This window comes from Tupaia chinensis, unplaced genomic scaffold, assembly GCF_000334495.1.
Source record: "Tupaia chinensis unplaced genomic scaffold, TupChi_1.0 Scaffold000622_1, whole genome shotgun sequence".
NCBI classification, from domain to species: domain Eukaryota; kingdom Metazoa; phylum Chordata; class Mammalia; order Scandentia; family Tupaiidae; genus Tupaia; species Tupaia belangeri.
Window position 1 is genome coordinate 7053996 of NW_006160142.1, and position 15666 is coordinate 7069661.

At 36.5% G+C, this 15666-nt stretch overlaps 1 protein-coding gene across 14 annotated transcripts in view; it reads right to left on the minus strand.

Moving 5' to 3' along the window:
* The window catches only part of CCDC88A (coiled-coil and HOOK domain protein 88A), a 157122-nt gene that overhangs the window by 17213 nt on the left and 124243 nt on the right, over positions 1 to 15666 (minus strand). For all 14 annotated transcript variants that reach the window (XR_001371182.1, XR_001371181.2, XM_014591800.1 and 11 more), the window contains 6 exons: positions 13897 to 14174; positions 13548 to 13691; positions 11428 to 11614; positions 7812 to 7957; positions 2430 to 2522; positions 2083 to 2297 (listed from right to left, as the gene is read on the minus strand). Coding sequence is in view for 12 of the 14 variants with exons in the window: in XM_014591800.1 (XP_014447286.1) it covers positions 2083 to 2297; positions 2430 to 2522; positions 7812 to 7957; positions 11428 to 11614; positions 13548 to 13691; positions 13897 to 14174 (1063 nt within the window). In the remaining 2 variants the exon portion in view is untranslated. The remainder of the gene's footprint in view (positions 1 to 2082; positions 2298 to 2429; positions 2523 to 7811; positions 7958 to 11427; positions 11615 to 13547; positions 13692 to 13896; positions 14175 to 15666) is intronic.

Consider the following 15666-nt stretch of genomic DNA (forward strand, 5'->3'; position numbering starts at 1 on the left):
TCTTTCAAAATGGACAGGATAAAAGAGTTAAATTTGTTTGGGGAGTGATATAGTTCTCCTTATACTAAGTTTGTAGATATACAAATGTTCTTTTTTTAAAGCATACTGAAATTAAGTGAACATTAGTATTGCTGGTTTTTTTTTGTTTATTTAAAAAAATTCTAAAGCTAGGGTCCAACAGATAGCATAACCGGTACATTGCTGGACTCCTACATGGCCAACTGTGGTTCAAGTTTTGGACCCAGTGGCCTGAACCTCATGCTGGGTGCTTGTGTGTGCATGCCCAAAATCCCGAGAGGCGAATGGAGGAGAAGAGATTGCAGTGTGGCCATCCCCATGGGGGTTGATTTCTCATTTTTTCTCTTTGTCTCTGTCTCTCTAATGAGAGCAGACCCACCCTACAGAAAAAGCCTCTCTTAAAAAAAAAAAAAGTGTAAAACTGAACAAATTCCATGAAAAGAAAAAACATAAATCCTTTTTATTCTTATTCTGTATGTTGCAGCAGAGTTAAAAGAATGACAGAATAATACTTAAAATAGACAAGATGACCTAAAAAAAAAACCAAAAAACTGTTATGCCCTTTTTGTATATGCTCTCATATCTGAATTGAAATATGTCCCTTTAGTAAAAGAGGTAAGTATACCCATTTAATAAAATGCCAGTTATATCTAAAGGTAACAGAAAAAAAAAGACTTGAAAAACTTGATGGTCTCTCTACAACAATGACTACTGAGAGGTTTCATAGAGATTTGGTGGAAAGACTGGTCAGCAAACCAGTCTTAATAATTTATGTGGAGATATAAAACTGTTTTCTTGAGACTAATATATATACACACACACATACACCTATGTGTATGTATAGTGAGTTTTTGTTGTTCTGTATTCTGAAATATAATGTCTGATATCTTACACCCTAATATAATGTCTTTTCACAGATAATTCTCCTGTATATATTCTGAGAGCTTTGAGTTGTCCTTATTGAGATGTTATCCCTAGAAAAAGAAGCAGCTGCTTTTACCTGCTATTTATTTGAAAAGAATGGTAGTTGGGGGACCGGCAGGTAGCATGATGGCTAAGGTGTTGGACTCCCACATGGCTGACCACGGTTCAAGTCTCAGACTTGGCAGCTTGCTCTTTCATTTCTCTCATCAAATTATATAATAACAAATAAAATTAAATAAATAATTTATAAAATATTGTGTGTGTGTGTTTAAATTTAGTGACATAGATGATAGTCTAAGAAGCTTCCCGTTTACATGTAAGAATATTGATAGTAGTAAACATCTTATACACCCTTCATAGAGCTTAGTATTGAATTTTCTCTTGAAATACAAATCTTTAGCCTTTTACTTTGTTCTTGCTGTTTAGCTAAGCAGACTAGTAATAAAATTAAAAGTCTATGAATTACAAAGGGCATATTATAATGTGATACTTCTAAATTGTAATAAAATTAAATCACACGTTTATACATAAACTTATCTCCCTCTATTTTATTTTAATTGATCCTTTACCAAGCAACCTTTAATTTTTTTTAACCTTTGAGTTATTTCTAAATCAATGAATAATTCCTCTTAAAATTCCTATCTTTCTTTGCTTTCTCCAATGGAACTTTGCTCCAATTTGATACCATCAAAATATATGAGCAAAAATCTCATTACAGAACACTGTATTATTCTGATTATGTTACAGATATTTATGAAAATGAATGCATAGCTCTTTCTCACTTGCTCCTCACAATCACCCTGTGAAGGTAAAAAAGCCTGCCCATATTAATAGAACTAGTACGTGTGCAGAGGTAGCCTGGTTCTTACTTCAATGAATGTCCTTCCTATATTTTACCTCCCTGGTCAAATGTTGGCATCTCTGTGTACAGAATATCTCTACACACAGTACAGAAAACCCACAAGACTGAGAGCTATTGCAGTATGCAATTTACTTTATAATGATATGGAATTTAAAAGAAATCATGCACCAGATTATTCCCTCAAAGGACTATTGAAGTTTTGTTTTTGTTTTTTTTTTAAAGAAATCTTCAGAAAGGATTCTAAATCAATACTATGTTTAAAGAGCTGATGCACTCACTGCTGCTTTTCTTGGTCCCCAACGTTTGGCCATCTTCTAAAGAGTTTGAACCTACTGAAGAACTATCTTGACTATCTTGATGGGGAAGCTGAAGAAATCCTTCACTGGAGTCTGAGCGGGTAGGTGTTAATGTTAGAGATTTCTGTCGTTCCCGGTTAATATCTTTCTTAGACTTTATCAATTTTCTCATTTTTAGAGTAATCCAGTTGCCTCTCCTAAGAGAAGAATTTAAAAAATCTTAGAAGTCTAAAATTAGACATGTAAATCCTTCACAAAATTTTAAGTCTTCAGAACATTAAAAATAACATTAACATTTTAAAAAATCCATAAAATCTGGTTAATGGTACCTTCTAGGAGGAGATGGGTCATAAAATTTGTATTGATCCATAATTTTCTCTTCTAATTTCTCCTTTTGTCGTCTTAATTCATTTAATTTATCACTATAAAAATAAAAATTACATTTTAGGATACATATCAGATTTTGTAGAGTTATGAGTGATACACTCTGTTGATTTTGTTTTGTTTTGTCTTAGAGGTTTTTGCTTTAGGGCATGTGTGCTCCCAGCTGGAGGGAGAGAGAGAGACAGTGAAAGGGGAAATGAGAAATCACCCCAAAGGTCCACACAGCAATCCCTTCTCTTCCCAGGATCTTGGGAATGCATGCACATAAACTGAGTCTTAAGCCACCAGGTCTAGGACTCGAACTGTGATCAACCATGTGAGAGTCCAGTGGCATAACTGCTATGTCATTTGCTGGCCCAATAAGATTTTAAATAAGTAAAAACAATTTGTTTGGCATTTCTCCTTTTTTTTTTTTTAATTTCTAACTTAAATAAAAGGACTTAAGATTTAATATGTCAGGGCAAGAAGGAAGCACAGTGGTTAAAGAGCTGGACTCCCACATGGCTGACTGCAATTTGTGTCCTGGACCTGGCAGCTTAAAAATCACACCAGGTACATGCCTAGAATCCTAGGAGGAGAAAGAACTATGGTGTGGCTATCCCCCTGGGGGATGATTTCTCACATTCTGTCTCTCTCCAGCAAGTACATGATGTACCTTATGGCAAAAACCTTAAAAAGAAAATTTTTTTTTAAAGATTCAACTCTTCCAGAGCCAGCAGGTAGTGTGGTGGCTAAAGTGCTGGATTCCCACATGGCTGATTTTAGGGGTGGGGCAGCTTATATATCTCAACAAACAAACAAATAAATAAATAAATGGGTTTCATTTGTTTGTTTTATGGTTTTGCCATAGGGCATGTGTGCTAGCTGGAGGGAAAGATCCAGAGAGAAAGTGAAAAGAAAAGTGAGAAAATCCCCCGCTTTCCCAGGGGAGGGGGAGGTTGGTTATGCTGCAATTCCTTCTCCTCCATTCTTATCTTGGAATTTCAAACACACATGCATGTTCACCTGGTGTGATTTTTTTAAGCCACCAGGTCCAGAACTTGAACCACAGCTGGCCATCCATGTAGGAATCCAACACCCTAACCACCACGCCATCTGCTGGTCCCAATAAACAAACTCACTTTTAAAAAAACTTTTTTTAAAAAAAAATGTTTCAACTCCTCCTCCATTTTTTTTTTTTTAAAAAGAGATTTCTGCTATAGGGTGCATGCACTTGCCAGAGAGAAAGAAAAAAAGAAAGTGAGAAATGACCCTCCCCAAGGAGGAGGGTGGGCACTAGTGGTTAAGGGAAGCAGATACTATACAGTTTACTGTGCAGTTTGATCCTGGATCAGGTAGCTTGAAAAACACACTGAACATGTGTGTTTATGTGTCCCAAATCCTGACAGGATGAAGAAATGGAGAAGGGATTGTGCCATAACTATGTGTCATAGAAAACAAAATAAAATATTTAGTTATCATTTTCAATGAAAAAAAAATGAGGTATAATAAAGATCAGTAATAAGTAACCCTGCTTATAATACCATAGGAGAAAGAAGAATTACTCGTAAATGGTGATAACAATCCAAGCAGCAACAGTACAAATATAAAAGTACTACAGAAGCACAACAAGGAAACCAGCAGTTAGCGTAATGGCTATGTGGCTGGACTCCCACGTAGTTGACCGCGGTTCGTGTCCCGGATTTGGTGGCTTAAAACTCATGCTGGGCGCATGTGCATGTGTGCCCAAGATCCCAAGAGGAGAATGGAGGAGAAGGGATTGCGGCGTGACCATCCCCCCTGGGGGGTGATTTCTAGCTTTCTGTCTCTGTCTGGGGGGGCCCCCCGCCCCTAAAAGCAAAAACCCCCCCCAAAAAAAAAAAAAAAAAAAGGCACAACAAGAACAAAAGGCACAAAATATTTCCAACTTAATCAAGTAAATCCTCATGGAAACAGAAAGCCTGCATTACATAGGCTGAATAGAAAAGATAAGGGTAGGGGACTAGCAGGTGGTGTGGTGGTTAAGGCACTAGATACTCCCACATGGCCAACCATGGTTTGAGTCCCAGGCCCTGTGGCTTGCTTTCTCACTTTCTCTCTCTCTCTTTGTCTTTCTCTGTGTCTCACTCTGGTCAAAAAAAAAAGAAAAAGAATAAAAAAAAAATAAAAGATAAGGATAATTTAAGCGGTTTAGCTTGAATGTAGGCTAAGGGGAAGGAGCGAGGGCTTGCTCAGTAGGAAATCAGTGTATCTAAAGTTTCGGGCTAGACCCTGGTCTGGTGGTTAAAGAAGCTGGACCCCACACAGCCAACCACACCATTAAAGTTTCAGATCTAGTGGACTAAAAAACATGCCAAGCATCTGTGTGCGCATGCCTAAAATCCCAAAAGGAGAAACAGAGGAGAGGGCTTGTAGTGTGCTTTCTCACTTTCCTCCTCTCTTTCTGGTGAGTAAAAGCGACCTCTAGCAATTTTATTAATTTTTTTTTAGGTTTTTGCCACAGGGGGTGTGCGCTTACCAGAGAAGGACAGAGAGACAGTGTGAGGGAAAGTGAAAAATCACCCCCCAAAGGAGATGGCCATGCTGCAATCCCTTTTCTTCCATTCTCCTCTTGGGATATTGGACATGCACATACACATGCCACCAGCTTGATTTTGAGGCTGCCAGGGCTGGGGCTCAAAACTTGGTCAGTCATGCAGGAAAGTTCAGTGCTTTAACCACTATGCCACCTGCTGGCCTCAGCAATTTTTTTTTTTAAAGAATTATTTTATTTAACTTTATTTATTTATTTTAATTTTAACAGAGAGGATCAGAGAGAGAGAGAGACAGAACGAAAGCAAGCCGCCCTGTTTGGGACTCAAACCGAGGTCAGCCATGTGGGAGTCCAGCACCCTTAACCACCACATCACCTGCCAGCCCCCCTCAGCAATTTTTTTTAAAAGTTTTACTACAAAGTGGTATTATAAAATGTTTGCTTAAGATACCTTAACTCAATTGGAGTAGGCTCTATCAGAAAAGCTAGAGGTAAAGAAAGCAGCCAAGACGTAGTCTAGCTGAGCGGGGTGGCTGAATTAGTGGTGGGAAGCAAGAGGAACTGATTTGGGAAAGAACTGATTCTACAGAAGGTGCTCTGTGAGCACATGTTGCTGCCAGTTCTACCACAGTACAAATAACAGGTGGCCTTTATCTTTACCATTAACCACTGCTTGGATCTGAAGTCAGTGGAAGTGCTGACAACTGAAAAGTTGATGGCTGTAGTAGAGAAGGCCATAACTGCTAATTATTTTTTTACCTGTTAAAATACCACTAGGAACCTCCAAATTCTCAGTACTACCTATATACATACTGTCAGTCCTGCTAGCACTATACAATAGAGGCACTCAGCTGGAAATTTCAGACATGTAAGATGAATACTTCTCATTTAAATTCAGTAAGTCAGAAAAGATTATAATATTTCAAAGTCAACTACACAGACATAACCTCTGAAATCCTGGAAATGGCTTAGTTACCAAAGGTCAGAATATTAAGATGACAAAGCTTTGGATAATGCCTCCGCTTAAGGAATAGGAAATTCAAACTAAAGCTTTCTATATATTCAGTGCTAATTTAACTTAAATACCTCTTACAGCAGAAGAGTATAAGAATATATACCTCTGAAAAGACTAGTGGTGTATTTTAAATTTGCTAGCCACAAAAGTGAACTCTTTGAGTTTTTTTTTTTAAACTATTTAAAAAGTTCATGCAAACTCTGCCTTTTGCTCCATGATATATCTGTGTATTAATATAGAAATGTTTCCTGCACCACATTGTATAATAAAATTTTTCAGAAAAATGTATATGTATTCTGGTTTCACAAGTACCCTGGTTTATCATAATGTATTAAGTCTGAATGGCACATTTTCCTTAGGAAAATCTGAGAAGTGGGTATTGTTATCTCTATTTTAGAGAAGAAACTAATAATCAAAGAAATGAAATGACTACTCTATGGCTGTATTGCTGATTAGTGAAAAGGACTGGGTTATGATTAGGAGCTGTCTGATTTCAACCTGTGCTATTTCTACGAAACTATGCTGCTTCTCTCATTTAGTAGGGAAGGGGAAGAGAATTTAGTAATAATAATGATGTAATACAAAGACTACCCACTGAGCTGCCTAGGCCCACATCCCTGAATCCTCTAACTGAATGGAGACGTAACTTATCAGTAAGTCTCGTCATTTCTATTTTTCATCTCTCCTGTCGTCATCTCAATTCCTTTGTATGGCACAGAAAAACCTCTGTGAATTGGTTCCTGTCTATTTAGCCACCAGTCTCCTTCTCCTCCCCCCTCGATTTTGTTCTAATGAGAGCAAAGAATTTTTAGGTCATACAGTACACCGTGACAGACTTTCACCACACCCCCATGTTTTGATACTGCTGCTCTCTCGGCTTGGCATGCCTTCAAGCAAACTCCTACATCTCAAATCAAGTCTCACTGTTCCTTGGAAAACTGACCTTGCCTTTCCCAAACTAAGGCACTCTTAACCATATCTCCATTATAAAATGGTTTATGTAGATGTTTATTCAATTTCTCCTTTTATAGTACTAATTCCTTACCAGCAAGACCCATGTGTTTTCATGTTATTTGTGGTTATTAGTATATTGCCTGGAATAACCACCTCGGAAAACATATATTGAAATAATGTTGAAAATAAGAAAAAATAGTTTTTTTTTTTTTTTTTTTTTTTGCCCCTGGGGATGGGGGTGATAAAAATATGAATGTAAGTCTCGTCATTTCTATTTTTCATCTCTCCTGTCGTCATCTCAATTCCTTTGTATGGCACAGAAAAACCTCTGTGAATTGGTTCCTGTCTATTTAGCCACCAGTCTCCTTCTCCTCCCCCCTCGATTTTGTTCTAATGAGAGCAAAGAATTTTTAGGTCATACAGTACACCGTGACAGACTTTCACCACACCCCCATGTTTTGATACTGCTGCTCTCTCGGCTTGGCATGCCTTCAAGCAAACTCCTACATCTCAAATCAAGTCTCACTGTTCCTTGGAAAACTGACCTTGCCTTTCCCAAACTAAGGCACTCTTAACCATATCTCCATTATAAAATGGTTTATGTAGATGTTTATTCAATTTCTCCTTTTATAGTACTAATTCCTTACCAGCAAGACCCATGTGTTTTCATGTTATTTGTGGTTATTAGTATATTGCCTGGAATAACCACCTCGGAAAACATATATTGAAATAATGTTGAAAATAAGAAAAAATAGTTTTTTTTTTTTTTTTTCTTTTTCTGCCACTGGGTATGGCGATGATAAAATCATGAGTCATGTTTTAGATTGAAAGTTATTTGGTACCTACATGTACTGTCTTTGTTCGACATGAAACAGATCCTTGCTTTCCATGTTCTGCTCCAATAGAGTTCTGTTCTGTAGCATTAATGTCTGAATTTGATCTAGTAGATGCCGATTTTCTTCTTCTAAATTTCCTTTAAGTTGGCTTAGCAACTGTTTAAACATAAATATGAATTACAAGATGACCAACATTTACACTTAGCATAGATCACCTGAAATATCTGAAAAATATAAAATATTTCACAAAGACTTAAGTCTTCCACTATTTGAATAATCAGATGATGTATTGTGATCAGAACATGAGTTACTATTTTAGAAATAATGACAGCTACAGCACAGGGTTATATGCTACATATACTTTTTAAAAAATTATTTTATTTAGCTTTATTTATTTACTTTTTTTGTTTTTTCAAGTTGACCAGAGAGGAAGAGAGAGAGAGAAAGCAAGAGAGTGAGAAAGCAAGACGCCAGGTCCCGGACTTAAACCACAGTCAGCCATGTGGAAGTCCACCACCCTTAACCACCATGCCAACCTGCCAGCCCCTCCTATATACTTTCTTAATTATCACACACATAGGGCCTAACATGTAAGTTATCTATTTGCAAAAATACTGTTGTTTGTCTTCAAACTAACTTTGTAGCCTAAAAACTAGATTCAAATATATATAAAGCAATTGGTAGTTATGTCTATGACACATGGTAGGTACTCAACATTATCTCATTCTTTCTTCAACTACTGTTTTCAAGAAACAGTAGTTGAAAATCATGCCAGGCATGTGTGTATGCATGCCCAAAATCCTGAGAGGAGGACAGAGGAGAAGAGATTGCGGCATGACCATCCCTCCTAGGGGTGATTTCTCTCTTTCTCACTCTCTCTCCAGTCACACCTCACAGCAAAAACCTAAAAAACTGAATAAATAAATGAAATGAAATAAAATTTATTTTCTGTATGTATGTTTTATCAGTTGTTTATTTAGAACTGATAAAAGGGTCAGCAGGTGGTGTGGTGGTTAAAGTGCTGGATAGCCGACCACAATTCAAATCCTGGACCCAGCAGCTTGAAGATCACATCAGGTGTGTATGCACCCAAAATTCCAGGAGGAGAATGGAGAAAAGGGATTGTGAGGTGGCCATCCCCCCTTGGGGGTGATTTCTTACTTTCCCTCTCACTGTTTCAGTCTCTCCAGTTGCAGGAGAGGGGGAAAAGAACTGATAAAAAATGTATCTAGTAAAGCTGTACAGTAATTCTGTGTAATAACCATCGAGCCTCAGTGGTGATAAACAGTAAACATTTCTTTTTGCTCCTGAGTCAGTGGGCTGGCTTAGCAGATGTGCTCCTCTAGTGGCTGCTGTGTGGGCCAAGGATTTGTTCCTGTATCTGCAGTTAGCTGTAAGTGTGCTGGGAGCTGGCTGCTGGTCTATGCTGGCATCAGCAGAGAGAACTCTTCTCTGTTCTGTGTGGTTCCTCAACCTCTAGTGGGTTTCCTGGATAATGAGTGGGGGCACCTAAGACCTCTTGAAGCATGTTTGGAACTGTCACACCACTTTTTTCTTGACCAAAGGCATTCATTCCAAACTCAAAAGAAAGTAGAATTCACTTTCTGATGGGAAAAGTGAGAAGTCACATTGCAAGAGAATAAATATATTCAGTATGCCAGTGAATCTGCCATATATTTAAACTTCAATTTAACAATTTATTGATAATAAATGTGGTACAATATTGAGAGTTGTTAAATATAGATGGTTCTTTGTGGTTATTCACAGTACTATTTTTCCTTATTCTATACCTTTTGACATTTTTCAAAATGTTTTTTCTTTTTCCTTTATTTTGGGGTGGGGGTGGAAAAAGGAGGGAGGGAAATGTGTCATTTGTTTGCTTCTGATATTTTAATATAAATTTCTATGTGCTCCTCCAGACCTGCTAAATACAAATACTGGGGCCCAGAAATCTATTCTTCAAGTGATGCTAAATTTTGAGAATCATTGCTTTACGCTTTCTGCCACTGGAATCTTTCATTTATCCAAGGCATATGTCCAATTTCTAATAATTGCACATTAAAAAGTCCAAGTATAGCCTAACTACCAGCGCTCACTGGAAAGACAGAGAGACAGAAATCAAGAAATCACCCTGCCTGGGGCTGGCAGGTGGCTTGGTGGTTAAGGGTGCTGGACTCCCACATGGCTGACTATGGTTTGAGTCCCAGACCTGGCAGCTTGTTCTCTCTATCTTTCTCTCTCTATCCCTCTCTGGTCAAATTGAAATAAATAAATGAATGAATAAATAAAGTTAAATAAAATAATTAAAAAAAAAAAAAGAAATCACCCTGCCAGGGGGATGATCACAATTCAATCCCTTCTCCTTTATTCTCCTCTTAGGATTTTGTCATGCATGCATGTCTGGTGTGTATTTCAATCTTCTGGATCCAGGACTCAAACCACAGTCAGCCACGTGGGAGTCCAGTGCCTTAACCACCACACCTCCTGCCCCCCCCCAAAAAACAAATTTTAAATGTAGATACAACTTGATGAATTATCACAAAATAGGCAGGTATGTTAAGCCAGCACCCAGATCAGGAATAGACTATTAAATATATTCCAGAAATACCGGGCTACCTACCAGTCGTCATCCCTTTCTACCACATTTAACTACTATCCTGACCTCTCATACCATAGATTAATTTTTCTACCCACTTTAAATCATGTCAGTTCATGACTGAGCCCCAGCCAAGGGTTAACATTTCACCTAAGTTGTGACAACTGCCCAGGGATGAGTTGGTAGGTAGGGCTCTGTCTGGTCGCCCCCAAGCAAAACTTTCAGGCCACCAGTGACCTTATTGTACTGTGTGGCTGTTTCATTTTTTGGAACTCCTACTTAAATTGAGCTGGTTTGCTGGTCTGTTATTTGCTCCAATCAAATTTCAACTTCAGATTGAGAGCTGATTTCTGACAACTATCCCACACATCAGGCTTTTCTGTGCTCTGCTTGAAATCCTTGTCATCCTCCTTCAGGACTGTAGCTGCTGGTTTTCACAATTTTCCTTGTGCCCTATCAGAACTACCAGGTATGGTAAATGAAACTGGGAGAGGAAGTTTGAGTGGTTTTCTTGAATAAATGTCTCCTACTTTGTTATATGTCTTTGCTTCAGTCTCAGAATACTAAGATGTTTATTTTTTATTATTTTGTCAAATCTTACTGTGGCTTCATATGGAACCATTTTGCCACGTTTTTTCACTCTACCTTTCTGGCAATACACCATCCTAATTGTATTTCACGTAGACTTTTATAAATCACAGATAGAATAAAGTTTATACTTTCTGAGCTTTCTTGGGTAATATGCTTTCAAACTAGTTTTTACTATTAATTAGTATTTCATGGTAGATATACAGTAAACCAATTACATAACTTTACAATTTTCAAAATCTATGGACAAGAATTTTTAAGTTGAAATTAATAACAGGAAGTTTCTCTCAATTATTTCTGAATTTCAATGATCCCACATCAATTCTTTTAGAAATATCTCCTAACTATATAATGTTATTGTCACAACGATATAATTATTTCCTTTTGAGCTATGTCTTCATTCCTAAAGAATAAAATCATAATTAAACTTGTTAAAGCTCACCTCACACTGGTTATTCAGCTTGGTCGATGTGATATCCAACTGTTGATACTGTTCTTTTAGCTTTGAAAATTCAGCTTCTAATCTTGTCTGTTCCAGTTTGGAATTATTTAGAAGACTTTTCAAGTTTTTATGGTCAGTTTGTAAAACTTCAGTGTCCTTCAAAAGCTGACTATATGTGTGATTCAACCTAAAATTGGAAATGATAATTGAAACAGAATTAGATTGTCTTCATAGCTTTCACTGTAATTTACACAATATGGAAATGCTGTGAATAACTTCCAGACATACTTAGAGAATATAATTCTTTTGCCAGTTACTTAACGCACCAAGAATCTGTTTTTAGGCCAGTCTCACAGTCTGGTGGTTAAAGGAGCTCAATCCCACATGGTCCTAACAGAAAATACTCTACTGAGGACCATTCTTCCCCTCTGAATCTGGCAACTTTCTGGGTAAACCTTATCTTGCTCAATTTCTTGTTTATTTTGGCTGAGTTCTTTCTCTGTGGTTTCCTCAGTGATTAGATTCCTGGAAGGCTAGGTTTATGACTTGTCCTAGGATATGTTTAAACCCAAGCAGTGCTTAAAAACGGTTAGGTAAAAGATAGGACCTCTATAATAAATGTATTCCCCAATGTTTGGTATGTAATAAAAATGACCTGTATTTGTATTACATATATAATTTCTCATGACTTCTCTTCTTCTATGTATATATTCATTCTCTTTTATAAGCTATAATCCTTGATTCTAGCTTGGTATTGATCTTATTGAAGTTTAAATCCTCCAGTACATAATTTCTACTTATAACAACTACAGAAAACTAAATTTATAACTATTGAGCATGAAAATAAAGATGGTTCTAAAAATTTAGATTTTTTTTAAAGAAAAAGAAATAATGGTTTTATCCTAAAAATGTATTATATTAAGTATATAATAGGACAAATACTCATTAACTTTTTAACACTTTACTTTTGTGTGCTGACTTTCAGCCCTTCAGCTACAAGCATAAGTGTAGTACAAACGTTTAGGCTGTTTATACTGTTTAAAGTTCAGGAAAAAAATTTGAAAATGTGTCTTGGCTGGTTATAGTTGTTAAGTTTTAATTTCCAAAGTCTTTCCATTAAAAAAAAATTACTGTAAGAGATCATTAATAAACAAGACCAGCAGGTGGTGTGGTGACTAAGGGCGCTGACTCCCACATGGTTGACCATGGTTTGAATCCCAGACATGGCAGCTTATTTTCTCACTTTTTCTCTCACTCCCCCTTTTGCTCTCCTCCTTTTGCTCTGTCCCTCTCTGGTCAAATTAAATAAATAAATAAATAAATAAATAAATAAAGTTAAACAAAATAATTCCGCAAAAACAAATAAATAGGATAGTTAAAATTATAAGTACAAATCTGTTACACAAGAAACTATGAGACTGTTCACCTGCTCTAAGGCAAGAATTGGGATACAAGACTAGTGAAAAGAGAAAGACATAAACAACCAGGTTCAATTACAGTCTGTCTCAATAACGTATGTAATGTTATAAAGGTACAGAATTTTGTTATATAATGTGAATTAAAAACTTAGTTGAATAAAACAAGTGCAAAAAAAGAGAGAAAACAAGAAAACTAAGTTTTCTTGTGAGCAATTCCATAATTAGCTCCATGAATTTGTTGGGTAATTTATTTATTGCTCTGGGGCCTTAACTTTTATTTAATTATGTATTTTTACTATAAAAGAAACTATATCATAAATGATAATAGTCTGTTCTATGTTTAAAAGTATTATTTTTTAGAGAGATTTTCACTATAGGGTGTATGCACTCTCCAGAGACAGAGAGAGAGAAAACAAGAAGTCACCCCCTGGGGGGATGGCCATGTCACAATCCTTTCTCCTGTATGTTCCTCTTGGGATTTTGGGCTTGCATATATATGTGCCTGGTATGAGTTTCAAGCTGACTAGCCCAAGACTCGAACCGCAGTCTACCATGTAGGAGTCCAGCACCTTAACCACTATGCTACCTGCTGGCCCCTATTTTAAAAATTCTAAGTCTGAATTATGTTAGTACTAAAAAAAAGCAGTAAATACTTGGAATTTAAGGAATAATGCAGGATTAGAATATTTAAATATTTATTACCTTTCATTTTCACCACAAAGTTTCTTATATTCTGCAGCTACTGTTTCATGGTTTTTGTTTTCAAGCACCATTTTTTCCTGTTCTACTTTAAGCATTTTCTCCAGATCTTCCAATTGTCCTTTCTGTTTTAGTAACTGATTATAACTGAAAGAAAAAAAAAAAGTTAAGTATTTGGTTTAAAATAGTTCCAAAAATGAAAATATTTTAGAAATGAAGGAAATAAAAAGTAACTACTAAGTATCTCCTGACACACATATATTATGTCTTAGGTGTGTTTACCATGAAATTTATTATCTTATCCAAAGAAAGCTAGTGTTAAATTCACAATGCAAAAAATACAATAAATTACCGGTCCTCAAGGTCTTTATGTTCCACCTCAAGATTTTTGTGGGCAGACTTTAGAGTTCCATGTTTAGAGATGAGAGATTCATACTCTGAAGCCTGCCGTTCATGAAGAAGTTCCAGTTTTTCATGATCTTTGATAAGAGAATCGTAGAGAGATTTCAGGTCTTCTCGCTCTTTGATTACAGATTCATTTTCATTTTCTAAGGAAGACTGCTGGATTAGAAGTTGTGCATTCTGGTTCATAAGTGAGGTACTTTGGGAATTAAGAGTGGAATTTTCAACCTATAAAAATGCATATTGTTATCAGACATAAGAAAATAGCTTATGTTTTTCTTTTTTCAAAGTAAAAGATTATAATGTAAACTTAAAGAAGTGCTAAATAACATTCCAGTAGATATAGTCACATTACACGATTTTGGATTTTAGCTTCCCAAATAAAGCTACTATTTAATATTGATTTGGGGAGATGTATATACCCGTGTGTGTGTGTGTGTACATATATGTGTACATATATATATATGTATACACACACACACACGTTTGTGTATATACAATGACATATATGCACATATACACACACATGTGCACATGTAAGAATCTGAGTCTGCAAATTACTGTCCAATCTCTCAAGTTGCTTCAATTGAATTTCCAATGCTTTATTCTCTTGCTACAGTGTAGAATTCTTAATAATCCAACCCCACTATGTACATACATACACATTAAAAATAAATGCAGTCTATCAAACATTGCTGTAACAGATACTGGAATTTTATAAATTATATGTGTGTGTGTGTGTGTGTGTGTGTGTGTATGTGTGTATAAACGTTCATTTAAAATAAATTTAGAGGAGTTGGCAGGTGGCATAGTGGTTAAGGGTGCTGAACTCCCACATGGCCAACCACAGTGGCTGGACCTGGTGGCATGCTCACTTGCTCGCTCGCTCTCTCTCTCTCTCCCTCCCTCCCTCTCCCTCTCCCCTATCCCTCCCTCCCTGATCAAATTAAAAATAAATAAATACGGTTAAAGAAAATAATTCTTAAAAAAATAAATAAAATAAATTTAGGGACCAGCAGAGGACATAATGGTTATGTTGCTAGACTCCCATGTAGTCAACCACGGTTCAAGTCCTGGACCTGGTGGCTTAAAACTCATGCCAGGCGTGTATGTGTGCAGGCTTAAAAGTCCTAAGAGGAAAATGAAGGAGAAGGGACTGTAGAGTGCCCATTCCCCCAGGGGGAGACAATTTCTTGCTTTATGTCTCTTTGGTGAGTGCATGTGCCCTATAGCTAAAATCTCTTAAAAAAAAAGCTAACCCTATACATATATGTGTGTTTGTATACATACAAACATACGTGTAAATTATATATATTTTGTAAAGGTTACATATTTGTATATACACGATTGTATATATTATATATGCGTAAATTATATATAAGCTATATTTACATATTATATATGTGTAAACTAAATATATACACACACATACTATATACATGTAAAATATATATAGTTTATACACACAAATGTATGTACTGGGCTAAGTTTATTTTAAATGAAGAAGGTAATTAACAACTATTTGTATTTGTTTATGAAAAAATACAAAAGTTGGGACCAGCAGTTAGCATAATGGCTATGTTACTGAAATCCCATGTAGTCGACCGTGGTTCGAATCCCGGACCCGGTGGCTTAAACTCACATCGGATGCGTGTGCATGCGTGCCCAAGATCCCAAGAGGAGAATGGAGGAGAAGGGATTGTGGCATGGCCATCCCCCC